Below are 13,657 nucleotides of genomic sequence, written 5' to 3'. Positions count from 1 at the left end.
TTCATACATTTTTACAAATTAATTAAAAAGGAAAAGCTGAAATGTCTTGAGTCAATAAGTATTCAACCCATTTGTTATGGCAAGCCTCAACAATGGCCTCAACAGAGCAAATGAAACAGCACCCCTCTGTGTAGCCCATATATTTGATGCTGTCAGGTCAAAAAGAGTATGACATTGTAGAATCTAATGCAAGGGAAGCCAGCAAGCATTTGGCCTCCCTTGATTTAAAAAAACAACTAAAATAATAGACAATCAGTGTTGAGCTAAACTGAGTGACCTCAGCTGTGAATGGTCCTGGTGCACCAAAAAATAAAATTAAAATAAAAGTGTCAAGGGTAGCCAGTTCGGATTTGGCTTCACACCAATCACATCACATCAGAAGCCAAACTTCATTGACAGAAAATCTTTAATTGTTTCATCTCGTTGTTGGTCTCCGGTGGCTAGATTACTTTCCTAAATTAGTCATTGATGGAGATAGGGGTTTGGACTTGAGGTTTTACTTAATACTCCGTACTGGCCAATAATCATAACGGCGATTCTGATCCAACAATAAATTCATACATTGTGCCCCTGGCCTCAGAGGATGGAAGTTCAACATGCAGCTAGATGTAGTAGGCTTAATGTTAACTAGCTGGCCTGTCATATCATTGCTCATGAAAGGAAGATAGGCTAGCGAGAAAGCATTTAAGCCAGGTAGCCTAGGACAACAAAAAGAGTGTGTACTGTATGACAGATTCATAGACCGTTTAGGCAACATGAGGAGGATGGCATTTCTCTACAAGTAGGATGAGTCAACATGTTTTTTATACTTGCAAGCACATGTGCACACATCAGTACCATGGACAGCTACATCGTATTTTGTTTACGTTGATTGGACTACATCGTTTGTGGTATCTTTTAGTCTCTGTATTAGACTAAGCATAGGTGATTAGATGATGTTGAAATGTTATAATTAAAATGGTGCTGGAATAGTGGAGGCAGGCACTTGTTTTCCTTGCGTCTTGCGGTAACTCTCCGTGTTTCTAAATCGATAGTTGTTTAGTAGTCCGAAGATGTCGGAACATTAACTTGCTTGACCATGCTGTAGGTCATGTAACTGTTTGTGACATGCAATATGTTTTATGATGATACAAAGGTGTAGTTGAATTAATTCTGCCACTGTCTTCTTATTGTCTCGGCCTTAGGCCTATATATCACGGTGTCAAGGCATATGAACCAACAGGTTATACTGTAGTGCAAACAACGCAATTATCGCAACATATTAGGCTGCAATATGGCTTTTATTAATGCCTGGCAAAGAAGGGCACCTATTGGTACTGTAGATGGGGGAAAAAAAGCTGACATTGAATATCCCTTTGAGCATGGCGAAGTTGTTAATTACACTTTGGCTGGTGTATCAATACACCCAATCGCTACATAAAATACAGACGCCATTCCTAACTTAGTTGCCGGAGAGGAAGGAAACGGCTCAACGATTTCACCATGAGGCCAATGGTGACTTTAAAACAGTTAAGAGTTTAATGGCTGTGATAGGAGAAAACTGAGGATGGATCAACAACATTGTAGTTACTCCACAATACTAACTTAAATGATAGAGTGAAAAGAAGGAAGCTTGTACAGAAAAAATATTTTTAAAAACATGCATCCTGGTTGCAATAAGGCACTAAAGTAAAACAGTAAAACATTTGCCAAAGAAATTAACTTTATGTCCTGAAAACAAAGGGGGATTATGTTTGGGGCAAATCCAACACAACACCTCGCTGAGTACCATTCTTCATATTTTCTAACATTGTGGTGGGCTGCATCATGTTATGGGTATTCTTGTCATCGGCAAGGGGGTTAAGGATAAAAAAAATAAACAGAATAGAGCTAAGCACAGCCAAATCCTAGATGAAAACCTAGTAAAGTCTGCTTTCCTAAAGACACTGGGAGACAAATACTCCAAAAGTAAGAGGCCAAGTAATAATACTAGAGTTGCTTACCAAGATTACTTCCTGAGTGGTCTAGTTACAGTTTCGACTTAAATCGTCTTGAAAATCTATGGCAAGACTTGAAACCAACTTGACAGAGCTTGAAGAATAAAAAAAAATGAATGTGTAAGTATTGTACAATCCAGGTGTGCAAAGCTCTTAGAGACTTACCCATAAAGACTCATAGCAGTAATCGCTGCCAAAGGTGATTCTAAGATGTATTGACTCAGGGGTGTAAATACATATGTAAATGAGATTTCTATATTTAATTTTCAATTTGCAAAAAATGTCTAAAAACATGTTTTCACTTTATCATTATGGGGTGTTGTGTGTAGATGGGTGAGAAAAAAATACATTTAATCAATTTGGAATTCTGGCTGTAACAAAATGTGGATTAAGTCAAGGGGTGTGAAAGCAACAATCAAATTGACTACAAACTCAAACACAATTAGATTTCTAAAAAAGCTTTTTTTATATGAACTGAACAAAAATAAATGCAACATGCAACAATTAAAAAGTAAATTGAAATTAATTAATTAGGGGAAAGTTGTACAACTGAATGTGTCTTCCGCATTTAACCCAACTCCTCTGAATCAGAGAGGTGTGGGGGGCTGCCATAATCAACATCTACATCTTCGGCGCCCGGGGAACATTGGGTTAACTGCCTTGCTCAGGGGCACAACGACTGATTTTACCTTGTCAGCTCGGGGATTCGATCCAGCAACCTTTCGGTTACTGGCCCAACGCTCTAACCACTTGGCTATCTGCCACCACTCATTAGGCCCCAATCTATGGATTTCACATGACTGGGCAGTGATGCAGCCATGGGTGGGCCTTGGAGGGCATCGGCCCACCCACTTGGCAGCCAGGCCCAGCTAATCAACATTAGTTTCCCCCCGCAAAAGGGCTTTATTACAGACAGAAATACTCCTCAGTTTCATCAGCTGTTCGGACGATCCCGCAGGATGTGGAGGTCCCGGGCTGGCGTGGTTATACGTGGTCTGTGGTTGTGAAGCCAGTTGGACATATTGCCAAATTCTCTAAAACAATGTTGGAGGCAGCTTATAGTAGAGACATTAACATTCAATTCTCTGGCAACAGCTCTGGTGGACATTCCTGCAGTCAGTACGCCAATTGCACGGTCTCTCAAAACATCTGTGGCATTGTGTTCAAGTGGCCTTTTAATGTTCCCAGCACAAGGTGCACAAGGTAAGTAAAGGGTCTGAATAGTTATGTAAATGTATGTGTTTTTTATTTTTATTAACCTGTTTTTGCTTTGTCATTATATGGTATTGTATGTAGATGAGATTATTATAATTTTTTATCAATTTTACAATAAGGCTGTAACATGTTTTTTGGGGTGAAAATGTCAAGGGATCTGAATACTTTCTGAATGCACTGTATATAAACCTTCATGCATTTGGTTGTTGGATATATTTGGGGCATTCTTTCTTCCTGCCTAAGTCAAGGTCTGCCTCCCAAATGACACCCAAAACCAGTATCCCTCACACTACTTTTGACCAGGACCCACAGGGTGCAAGTTTGGATACTTAGGTTGCCTAATTCGGATCGGTTTTCCACTAGTTGGCATTTTGACCAATCACATCAGATCTTTTCAGAGCTGATCTATTTGTTAATAAAAAAAATCAATTAGTGAAAAGAAAATCTGAATTGGCCTGCCTGTCTAAACGTAGCCATTGTGGTCTTCAACAATTCAGTACTACTGATCTATAGTGAGAATAATGACCTTTGCAGTCCCATCTGTCTAAAGTCCAAGTTCAAAGATTTAGCGGACATAAGGAACCCGGTAGATGTGACATAGGTATCCTTCCATAAAAAAAACTTGCGGGGCTGTCCCCCAAATGAACGGCAGAGGGTGCTTCCCCTCAAAAGGAGTTTTCTACACATATACTGTGTTATGGCTACCTATAGGGTAGTATAAACCACAAAATATATATCTAATGAAGCCTGTGCTGCTCCCCTCCTCTCTAACTAACATTCCCTCAGTCCCTCAGTTTCCCTTATGTCCAGTTAGTTAGGGTGCTCAGCCTACCTTAGTTGTCCCTCAAGCCTCATAGCCCTGTCATTCCCAACCAATCAGAGCTCTAGAATGTGCATCTGGACACTGCACCTGCCCACTCAGGTCAGAGTGTTATCGTCGTCTGGAGAGAGAAGACGCACATATTTCTGAGGACTTTTTATTGTCGACAGGAACACGAATGTCTGAAATAATCACAAAATCATTTGGATTACCACAGTTACTATGACACCAAGTCAAGATGATGGTGTGTGCTTAATGTGTGGTGGTGAAGAGGAAACAAAAGCCCTGAAATGAGAAGCATCCGCATTGTTCTTATATTCCGTAGAGGGTCACAACCCAAGTCAGAGTCAGCATAAGTATAATAGCAGTTTAGTAATAGTAATAGCAGGGCATTGACAACCGACTGCTCAGACATGTGAGGGCATAATACTAGACAATAATAATACTTTATTCAACTTCTATAGTGCTTTTCATTACTCTCAAAGCGCTTGAAAAAAAAAACGAAACAAGAATCGAATAAAACATCTATATGATAAGAGTAGGTGTGGACTACTCATTCTGAACACGGTAAACGTCACCAACTGACAGTCATATTCTATGCAACTCCAGACTGGTATTTCCATTTTTAACGGGTTTCAGTGAGTTCTGAAACGAGGTGGAACTGGAACAGGCTCTCTGTAGGCTAATATGCCACCTTCCAGTGGAGTACATGATACATTCATTAGAGGTGCAGCTGTCTGTGTGTCTAGGTCTATGGCATTTGATATGTAATCGTGCCCGGAGACACATGGATCACAGTTCAGGCTTAATTAAGCCAAAGGGTTCCCCTCTCCACTATCATGTTCCTCTGGTCTCCTACTACCCTGGGACTAAGGGGCTTACCATATCAAATTGTATTTGTCACATGCATACAACAGGTGTAGACCTTACAGTGAAATGTTTACTTACAAGCCCTTAACCAACAATGCAGTTAAGAAAAATACCATAAATAAATAAAAGAACAAATAATTAAAGAACAGCAGTAAAATAGCGAGGCTATATACAGGGGGTACCGGTACAGAGTCAATGTGCGAGGGCACCAGTTAGTCGAGGTAATATGTACATGTAGCAGTGGAGGCTGGTGCCTTGAAAATGTGAGGAGGATGGGAGACCCACAGTATAGGCGCGGAATGCACGGAGATGACAAAGTGTGTTTCAAAAATCGTCAAAGACTAATTATTTTAACCTAAAGCATTTAATAAAGACATTTTTAGTACAATATTATGGGGAATGGGAATGAGAGGGCTACTTACACAGTGCTGTAAATGGATCACAGCAGTGATTGAATGAAGGAATGAGGTGAGGTGTTCAGAGGCTTGACCAGTGCAGGACAGGATTTGACTGAGAAGACAAAAAACAATGACACAACAGTTAGACAAAAGAGCTAAGAATGAGTTAGTCCAAGCAAGGAGTAAAATCACTGATGTGTAATAATGTGATTGTGTATGTGATTGACTCTACATACAGTAATGAGAGAAAATGTATAGGGGTACTCACAGTAATTGGAGGGGAACATTCAATGTGCCAGTGGATGAGCGGGCACATGAGACCTGGCTTCAGTTCATGTCAGGAGAAAGTTGACAAGGGTAGCAGAGAGGAGTAGTCATTACCTCTTAAATCAGGGAACATGAGGGGACTTCATGTTCAGACACATTCCATTACAGCTACACCATCATAGGTTTGGACGAGTTTCACTATGAACTTAAACATCTCAAAGTTCATAGTCAAAACACAGATTGCACATCTCGCCCACTTGACACATCAAAGTATCCCAAGAAATGTTCCTGAATAAAGCCCTGATCGTCCACATACCTGACATCATAGGTCCCAGAGTGGTGGGGCAATTTTTACACCCTGGGGCCTGGAGTTTTTCCTTATGTTAACCCCTAACTAGGAAAACTCTGGACCTTAAGGTATGACAGTGATTCATCAGTTGTAAAAAGGTTTTATATGGGTTATGATGGGACCAGTTTTTCCTAATCAGGTCACATTATGTTTTTTAAACTCCTGAAAAGAACTCCTGGCTCTGGGGGGGATGAAAACTCTGTCAAACTGCAGCTGCCTTATATTTGTTCATATAAATTATATTTAGACTAGATTAGGAGGGGGATTTCCTCTACCCAGACACATAGACAAGAACTGAGACCATAGAACTCACAGGGCTGAGCTTGCTTTATGCATGTTTGCATCATGCAGGCCTATGCAACTGTAGGCCTTACAAAACATTCACTCACATCTGTCATCACTATTATGTTGATTCATTAATTCCAGTTAATCATTTTGCATTAAAAACGTATAGGCAGCCTAGCCAGCACAATTTTGAATATAAACTAAATTTGATCACATTCATATTTTCTCCTGACACACAAATTGACTATAAATGCATAATGTTACCAATTAGTTTATCCTAACCAGATGGAGAGGGCGCATAGGCTGTATGCAGCTGCTCATATTAGTAGCCTACAGTTGATCAGACGGAAAATGTCCTCGTTTTCTTCCCATACAGCATGTCATGTTTAGGTGTAGACTAGGCTGCAGCAATATTTATATCATTAGTTTTTGCTTGCGTCTGTCCGGAGTGATTATGTGTTATTAATCTTTGCTGAATAAATACCGGAGGACAGTGGAACGCTTACTTGAGCGCAGGCGAAAATGAATGCGCCGCGTCAAACACTCATCTTTTAATGGATGATGCGATGGAAGCTGTCAAATCAGTCGGAATTGTTTTCGACCATCCCAGAAAAGACAGTCGAAAGTTCGACATGTTCAGCAAGTAAAGCATCGTAACGTGCAATTACCTCTGCAAGTTCCTTGTAGTTACTCCTGTCGGCGGAAATGTCCATCTCGTCATGTCCTCTAAAAACAAATTATTGCATGCCCAAAAACGCAGGCAAGGCCAGCAATACAGGCGGCTTGATGAAAGGCTCCCGGTTAACCAGCTATACTTTTGATACCAGTTGGTCTTGAACACCCTCACCTTTTCGTCCTTCTTCATGAAACTGACCTCAGGCAGAAGTCGACCCTCGCTTTTAATTCGCACATTCTCCGTGTACCCCAGATAGTGAAAGGGGTTATTCAACAAAAAGTCCAACATTTTCGGCAGCATTGGCCAGTCTACCATTCTGGCGCAGAAAACTGCACACTGAAGTACATTGCACTAACTGGACACAAAAATAAAGTTATAAAACCAAGAAAAGTATTTATAATATACCTCCACAGTCTCCTGTAATTTGAAAAAAATAAATGTTTTATTAGTTCAAAACGAACTGTGTCTATGGAAAGGGGTGAGGCCTATGAGCCTCCTAGGTTTTGTATTGAAGTCAATGTAAGGAGGACGGAAGCAAGCCGTTGTTGAAGTTACTGTAGACCTTCATTGCAAAACAGTTATTTAATCAATTAGTTGGTGACATATGAATATATTTAATATTGTTTTACCTAAAAAAGGATAACTTTAATGTTTCACTATTTTAATTTTTATGAAATTTCACTGAGGACGGTCAAGTTATGTAGGTATTTGTAAGTCGCTCTGGATAAGAGCGTCTGCTAAATGACTTAAATGTAAATGTAAAATGAAAGTGACTGCATAGATAACAGAGGAGCAGCAGCATAAAAGTGTGTGCTGGGGGGATGGCAATGCAAATAGTCTGGGTTGCCATTTGATGGGACATGGCTCAGGTTTCAACGTAGTTCAAGTATGTGGCCCTGCATCATAGATTAGATTGACGAAATTCAGAGCAACTCTTAGGAGAACCATTGGCGCACACATAACAGATCTGAGACTGGCTTTATCGTTCTCAAACCCCCAGAACAGTTGGTCATGTCAGTCTCTTTTTAGAATTTAGAAGAGTTCTGCCAAGTGGGCTTCAATGCTGTTATTTTTAGTTTGTTGACTCTGGTGATGACTCATATGTGTTGTTGGCAGGAGAGGGTCAAAGTGACCACATTGGTCAATATTTTGAACCCGTACCACCATGACTAACAGGGTTTGTTGGCATCTACCGATGGCAGCACTACAGTAGGTTAACCTCCTATAGGTACATGTTTTAACATGAGGTTATGTTTGGACTGCAGCCAAGTGCGCTAGGTTTTATGTAGGTTATAGGTCAGCAGGTGCAAAAGAAAAACATTCCAGTTTAGGCAGTGGGATATCATCTGGCTTCGCACTGGCCACAGGGGCAATTAATGATACTTTACCCAATTTCTGACAAATCACAGACTTTTGGGAAATCCCAAATATGTGTCAGAGGGTGACGAGGTCTCAGCCTTTGTACTGACTGTCATCGCCATGTAGACAACCATGTACACATCAGGCCACAGTTGACCGTTGCAACATTAAGTGTTTTTTTTATTGATCTTAATAAATCATCACATTGCACAACATAGGTAAATATGAACAAAAAAAGCAGAAAAATAAAGCAGTGTAAGATCACTGCTTAATTCTTATTAGTTAAGGCCTCGCGTGAAATTTCCAAAACAGTCAGTAGCAGCTCGGTACTGTTACAATTATTGTCTATGGCAGATTACAATTGTAATCACAAATCAAGTTTGTCTGTGTTCTGGTAACCCTGAAGCTTCAGGGGAAAGTCCCTGTATTGCTCAATTTAAACTTTGGTAATGCAATTCCATAGTCTACACATCTCTCTCATTGCTACTGTCAAAGTTGTGAACAGAGTGCCCCATGTTCAGTTAAGACCTTGTGCAGGTCTACAATGTTATCCCTGATGTCCTTACACAGCTCTCTGGTCTTGACCATTGTGGAGAGGTTGGAGTCTGTTTGATTGAGTGTGTGGACAGGTGTCTTTTATACAGGTAACGAGTGGAGAACAGGAGGGCTTCTTAAAGAAAAACCAACAGGTCTGTGAGCCGGAATTCTTACCGGTTGGTAGGTGATCAAATACTTATGTCATGCAATAAAATGCAAATTAATTACTTTAAAATCATACAATGTGATTTCTGGATTTTTGTTTTTGATTCCGTCTCACAGTTGAAGTGTACCTATGATAAAAATTACAGACCACTACATGCTTTGTAAGTAGGAAAACCTGCAAAATCGGCAGTGTATCAAATACTTGTTCTCCCCACTGTACATGTTTATATGAATACACCAAACATACAATTAAAAGGTTTATAAAAGTCCAAAATGTTTCCCTGTGTCATTAATCATAATATGAATTCAGTCAAGTGCCTCTCGATTAAGATTGGTCATCCAGATAGTAGCTCAGTTTGCTACCGTCATATTGTATATTACACAAGATAAACATCTGGTGTTGGACTAATTTAGTTCCTTTCATGGCACATTTTCTCACCATTTATCGCTCAAATGAAATCCATATTCTTAAAATGTTTTTTAAACAAATGTTGAAGTACTGAACAAAAATAAACGTTGTTTAAATGTTTAAAATAAATGTTCCATGCACACAGAGCTTATTCCTCTCAAATGTTTGCACAAATTTGTTTACATTCCCGTTAGTGAGCGTTTCTCCTTTGCCAAGAGAATCCACCCACCTGACAGGTGTGGCATATCAAGAAGCTGATGAAATAGCATGATCATTACACAGGTGCACCTTGTACTGAGGACAATAAAAGGCCACTCTAAAATGTGCAGTTTTGTTATACAACATAATGCCACAGATGTCTCAAGTTGAGGGAGCATGCCAATTGCATGCTGACTACAGGAATCTCCACCATTGCCAGATAATGGAATGTTTATTTCTCTACCATAAGCAGCCTCCAATGTTTTATCAAATTTGGCAGTACGTCCAACCGGCCTCACAACTGCAGAACACGTGTATGGCGTCGTGTGGGCAAGCGGGTTGCTACTGTCAACGTTGTGAACAGAGTGCCCCATGGTGGCGGTGGGGTTATGGTGTGGGCAGGCTTAAAGCTATAGACAACGAATACAAATGCATTTTATCGATGGCAATTTGAATGCACGTAAATACCATGAGGAGATCCTGAGGCCCATTTTTTTAAAGGTATCTGTGACCAACAGATGAATATCTGTATTCCTAGTCATGTGATCTCCATATATTATACATTTTTATTAGGGCCGAGTTCATTTATTTCAATTGACTGATTTCCTCATGAACTGTAACAGTAAAATCAATTAAAATTGTTGCATGTAGCATTTATATTTTTGTTCAGTATATATACTGTATAGTGTATACAAGTTCTCGATAGCAGCACCGGGGAGAAAAAGTAAAAAAGTCAGTCAGTGACTGTCGCCACGGTTACTTTGGGGGTTGATCTTCCACGGGTGACTCCTCGGCAGGCTGTTCTACAGGTTGCGCCGTGGGTTGCTCCTCTGGGGGGTTGTCAAGCAGCTCGAACATGTCGTCGATGACCTGCCACAGGCAGTTGTCCAATGGGAAGTCGTTGTCCACCAGGTTGACTAGGAAGTAGTTGTCGTGGATGTACTTGATGATCATGCGTGATGGCGACTCGTCCTCATACAGCTTGGCCCACTGCTCAATCCACAGGGCAAAGGCCTCATCCTATTAAAAGAAGGCGAAAACAATTAACTCTACGCATTTCTGAAAGGTGGGAATTTCAAGTGTTTCGACATTCATTTAGCTTTACAGCTCTGATAAAACTTTATCAGGACGCTTTATCAATTCCACACAAAATAATGACTTTGAAAAGGATTACTTTAAAAGGCTTCACGGGAGGTTTTTGTGCCATGGGACTTTCCAAACGCTCCAGCTCAAAGAGATGATGTAGAGGGTTATTCCATACTCAACTAAAATCTCAGAAAATGTTCATAGAGAACCAATGACAAGCATTTCACAAACTCATCCGAGTCAAGGGAACGTTCCAGAACCAGAAACAACCCCTAGCACACTCCATCATTCCTTCTGATAGATGGTTTCACCTAATTGCTTACACCTATCCAGTCCTCTCATTTCTACACAAGTGCATAGGGGGTAATGTTCCTGGAAGGGGCCAGTAGGTTAATGAGATGACCTTACCTTCCAGTACATGAAGCTGACTGGATCCACCACCGTGGGCTGGACAATCTCCCTGCCGGGGAAGATGCCCCACGTCACAGCGTTGGGTTGCATGTCATGGGCGTTTGTCGTATTCTGACCCTGTAAACGGAAACAATCGACCAGTAGATCAATCCAACAATCCATTCAATTCACAAAACAGGTGTAAATGTAGGCTAATATATGTAGATGAACTTACATGAACATTGACAATGTGGTAGTTGACGCGAGGTTCGTACTTCTTCAGCACTTTGAGGAGAACGGTGACGTTTTCACTCGAGGTGAAAAATTCCAGATAGGCCTGTCGAATTTTCAAACGTCGCAAAGCGTTAGGTTCATGTCATTACATGATGAGGATGCGTGTAATACAATAACGGTTACTAAGTTTGAGAAACCTTTAATTTATTCACTCTTCCTCATTTCTAGGAAAGATTGTGAATCACCCTACTCTCAACATCGTGACAAGAAAGAAAAGGGGACAGCCTTAATTTTCCTCAACAGTTATTTTACCTTATTTTAATACTTGATCATTTGAATGACTTTATGGGTGTTTAAATTGTGTTATAAATTCAAATGTTTAAATGTCCCCCTCCCTTTAGTAGGCCTACCTTCTTTCGAGCATTATTTTGGTAAAACTTTACTTTAAGCCTGCAGGTACAGTACGATGATTTATAAGTTGTTATAAAGTATGTATGAGCCTTTATCATGTTATATAATCTTATAATTGGTAATCCACAAAACCAAACCACGGATGCCTAACACACACCTTCTGGAAGACGTAGCCCCCCGGTGGGCCCCAGCCCACGATGGGGTCGTCAGAGGGCTTGCCATTGATGGTGGGCTGCGAGTTGATGGTGAGGACCCCCCGGCGGTTCACCTTGTCGAGCTCGTCCATCATTAAGTTGGTCTCCGGAGCCAGCGGCTCGTCATTCCATGGCAGACACATCACCTAGGAGATAATAGCCGGTCATTGATGTCAGTTGAGCAAAGCGGAAATCAAAGGGTTTAGGCTTTTGTTTTAAGTGGTAGTCATAATGGCCACGTGGGTCGAATTCATGAGGCTCCAAACGGAAGAAAGGTGACTGAAACATTTCAGTCTGAAGTGTCTAGGGCCAGGCGTCACCTTGTGTCCGGCGCAGTTGGGCTGGGCCTTGATGTAGCTGGTGAAAACCTCGTAGACACTCTGCTCACTGGTCAGCTCCTCGCCCCACATCTTCAGCAGGGCGTCCTTTGACGACTTACTCTTCAGGTAGAACAAGTAGTAATCGTTGAGTTCGCCAAAGGCTGGAGATGACGAGTTGCCCCTGAAATAACACAGAGCCAAGATGATAAGTCCTGGGAACATTGCCTTTTCACTGATTATACAGTAATTATGCACATGGAAAAGTCACAGAATAGGTTGAGAAAACAAACGTACTGTATATCATGCATTCCCTTAATTATTAGACCAATGACAGCTACAAAAACATTGGAAATGTAACAATGTCTAACCACAAACTAGCCAAGGTGCAAGGTGATTTCTCTAGAGTTTTTGTCCAGTGTGTGGCTTGCTAACCATCGTCCGTTGGGGAAGTCGTCCCAGTCCTGTGTTCTGTATATGTAGCTCTTGGGTCTGGAGGCCCAGAAGATGGGCCGCACGTCCTCCACTTTGCGTTTGGGGTGAGCACTCACCGCCCAGGGGAGTGGACGCCTGGCAACCCAAGAAGACAACCAGAAGGCATCAGTACTAGTAGAAAAGGGTGCGACAGCAGCTATTCCATTCTAATACATAGGCAGTTAAATTTCATGTGAACTGGTTTGTTTGGTTTTATTAAGTGTTCCAGGACAGAGTGTGCATGTACCAATCAAATTTAATCTGATTATTGTGCAATAGACAATTAAACCTTACACAGTATACCCATTTGGTTCTATTTCAAATACTTCTTTCGATGTATCACATATAATATCAAAAGTTTCTGTTGGAGACAGACCAGTAGTGGTGAATGAGGTGAAAAGGAGCCACTCTCTGCCCTCTGGTTATTCTCGCTTCTCTGCCTCACAAAGAGCAATACTACTCTAGCATTCCTCATAGACTGGTTACCCGCTTTCCTGTTTAACTTCTCTAGGGTAGGGGGAAGCATTCGGAATTTTGGATGAAATGCATGCCCAATTTAAACTGCCTTCTTCTCAGGCCCAGAAGATATGACATGCATATAACTGGTAGATTTGGATAGAAAACACTCTAAAGTTACCAAAACTGTTAAAATAGTGTCTGAGTATAACAGAACTAATTTGGCAGGCAAAAACCTGAGAAACCTATTCAGGAAGTTGTCGTTTTTTTTTTGGTTTTGTAGTTTTCTATTCAATGCCATTACAGTATCCATTGACTTAGGACTCAAACTGCAGTTTCTATGCCTTCCACTAGATGTCAACAGTCTTTAGAAATAGTTTCTGGCTTGTATTCTGAAAAATGAGGGAATAAGAGCATATGGAATGACTGGACGCTAAAGTGTCGCAGAGCTTTTTCATGCGCTCGACAGAGAGAGAGCAATTCTTGTTTACCTTTTAAATTGCGACGTTTTTGTCCGGTTGAAATATTATCGATTATTTAGGCTAAAAACAACCTGAGGCTTGAATATAAA

The 13,657-nt window shown here is 40.9% G+C and overlaps 2 protein-coding genes across 7 annotated transcripts in view; both read right to left on the bottom strand.

The window, feature by feature from the left end:
- Positions 1-7,308, bottom strand: part of LOC129824334 (zinc finger protein 345-like) — a 59,184-nt gene extending 51,876 nt beyond the window's left edge. For 2 of the 4 annotated variants that reach the window (XM_055883956.1, XM_055883948.1), the window contains exons 1-2: positions 5,548-5,749; positions 5,304-5,391 (exon numbers count right to left, since the gene is read on the bottom strand). Coding sequence is in view for 1 of the 4 variants with exons in the window: in XM_055883923.1 (XP_055739898.1) it covers positions 5,304-5,391; positions 5,548-5,600; positions 6,849-6,893 (186 nt within the window). In the remaining 3 variants the exon portion in view is untranslated. Of the gene's footprint in view, positions 1-4,023; positions 4,133-5,303; positions 5,392-5,547; positions 5,751-6,848 lie in introns of those variants that run through there. The other 2 variants (XM_055883923.1, XM_055883931.1) reach the window with 2 other exon arrangements.
- Positions 7,309-8,367: 1,059 nt separating this feature from the next.
- The window catches only part of LOC129824390 (methylenetetrahydrofolate reductase (NADPH)-like), a 29,956-nt gene continuing 24,666 nt past the window's right edge, over positions 8,368-13,657 (bottom strand). For all 3 annotated transcript variants that reach the window (XM_055883998.1, XM_055883989.1, XM_055884007.1), the window contains exons 7-12: positions 12,592-12,726; positions 12,160-12,340; positions 11,803-11,985; positions 11,236-11,337; positions 11,019-11,138; positions 8,368-10,544 (exon numbers count right to left, since the gene is read on the bottom strand). In XM_055883998.1, coding sequence (XP_055739973.1) covers positions 10,281-10,544; positions 11,019-11,138; positions 11,236-11,337; positions 11,803-11,985; positions 12,160-12,340; positions 12,592-12,726 — 985 coding nt within the window. In that variant the 3' untranslated portion in view covers positions 8,368-10,280. The remainder of the gene's footprint in view (positions 10,545-11,018; positions 11,139-11,235; positions 11,338-11,802; positions 11,986-12,159; positions 12,341-12,591; positions 12,727-13,657) is intronic.

The sequence above is a fragment of the Salvelinus fontinalis genome, chromosome 2 (genome assembly GCF_029448725.1).
Source record: "Salvelinus fontinalis isolate EN_2023a chromosome 2, ASM2944872v1, whole genome shotgun sequence".
Taxonomy (NCBI): domain Eukaryota; kingdom Metazoa; phylum Chordata; class Actinopteri; order Salmoniformes; family Salmonidae; genus Salvelinus; species Salvelinus fontinalis.
The sequence above is the reverse complement of the archived record's forward strand: the minus strand, read 5'-3'. Positions and strand labels throughout refer to the sequence as shown.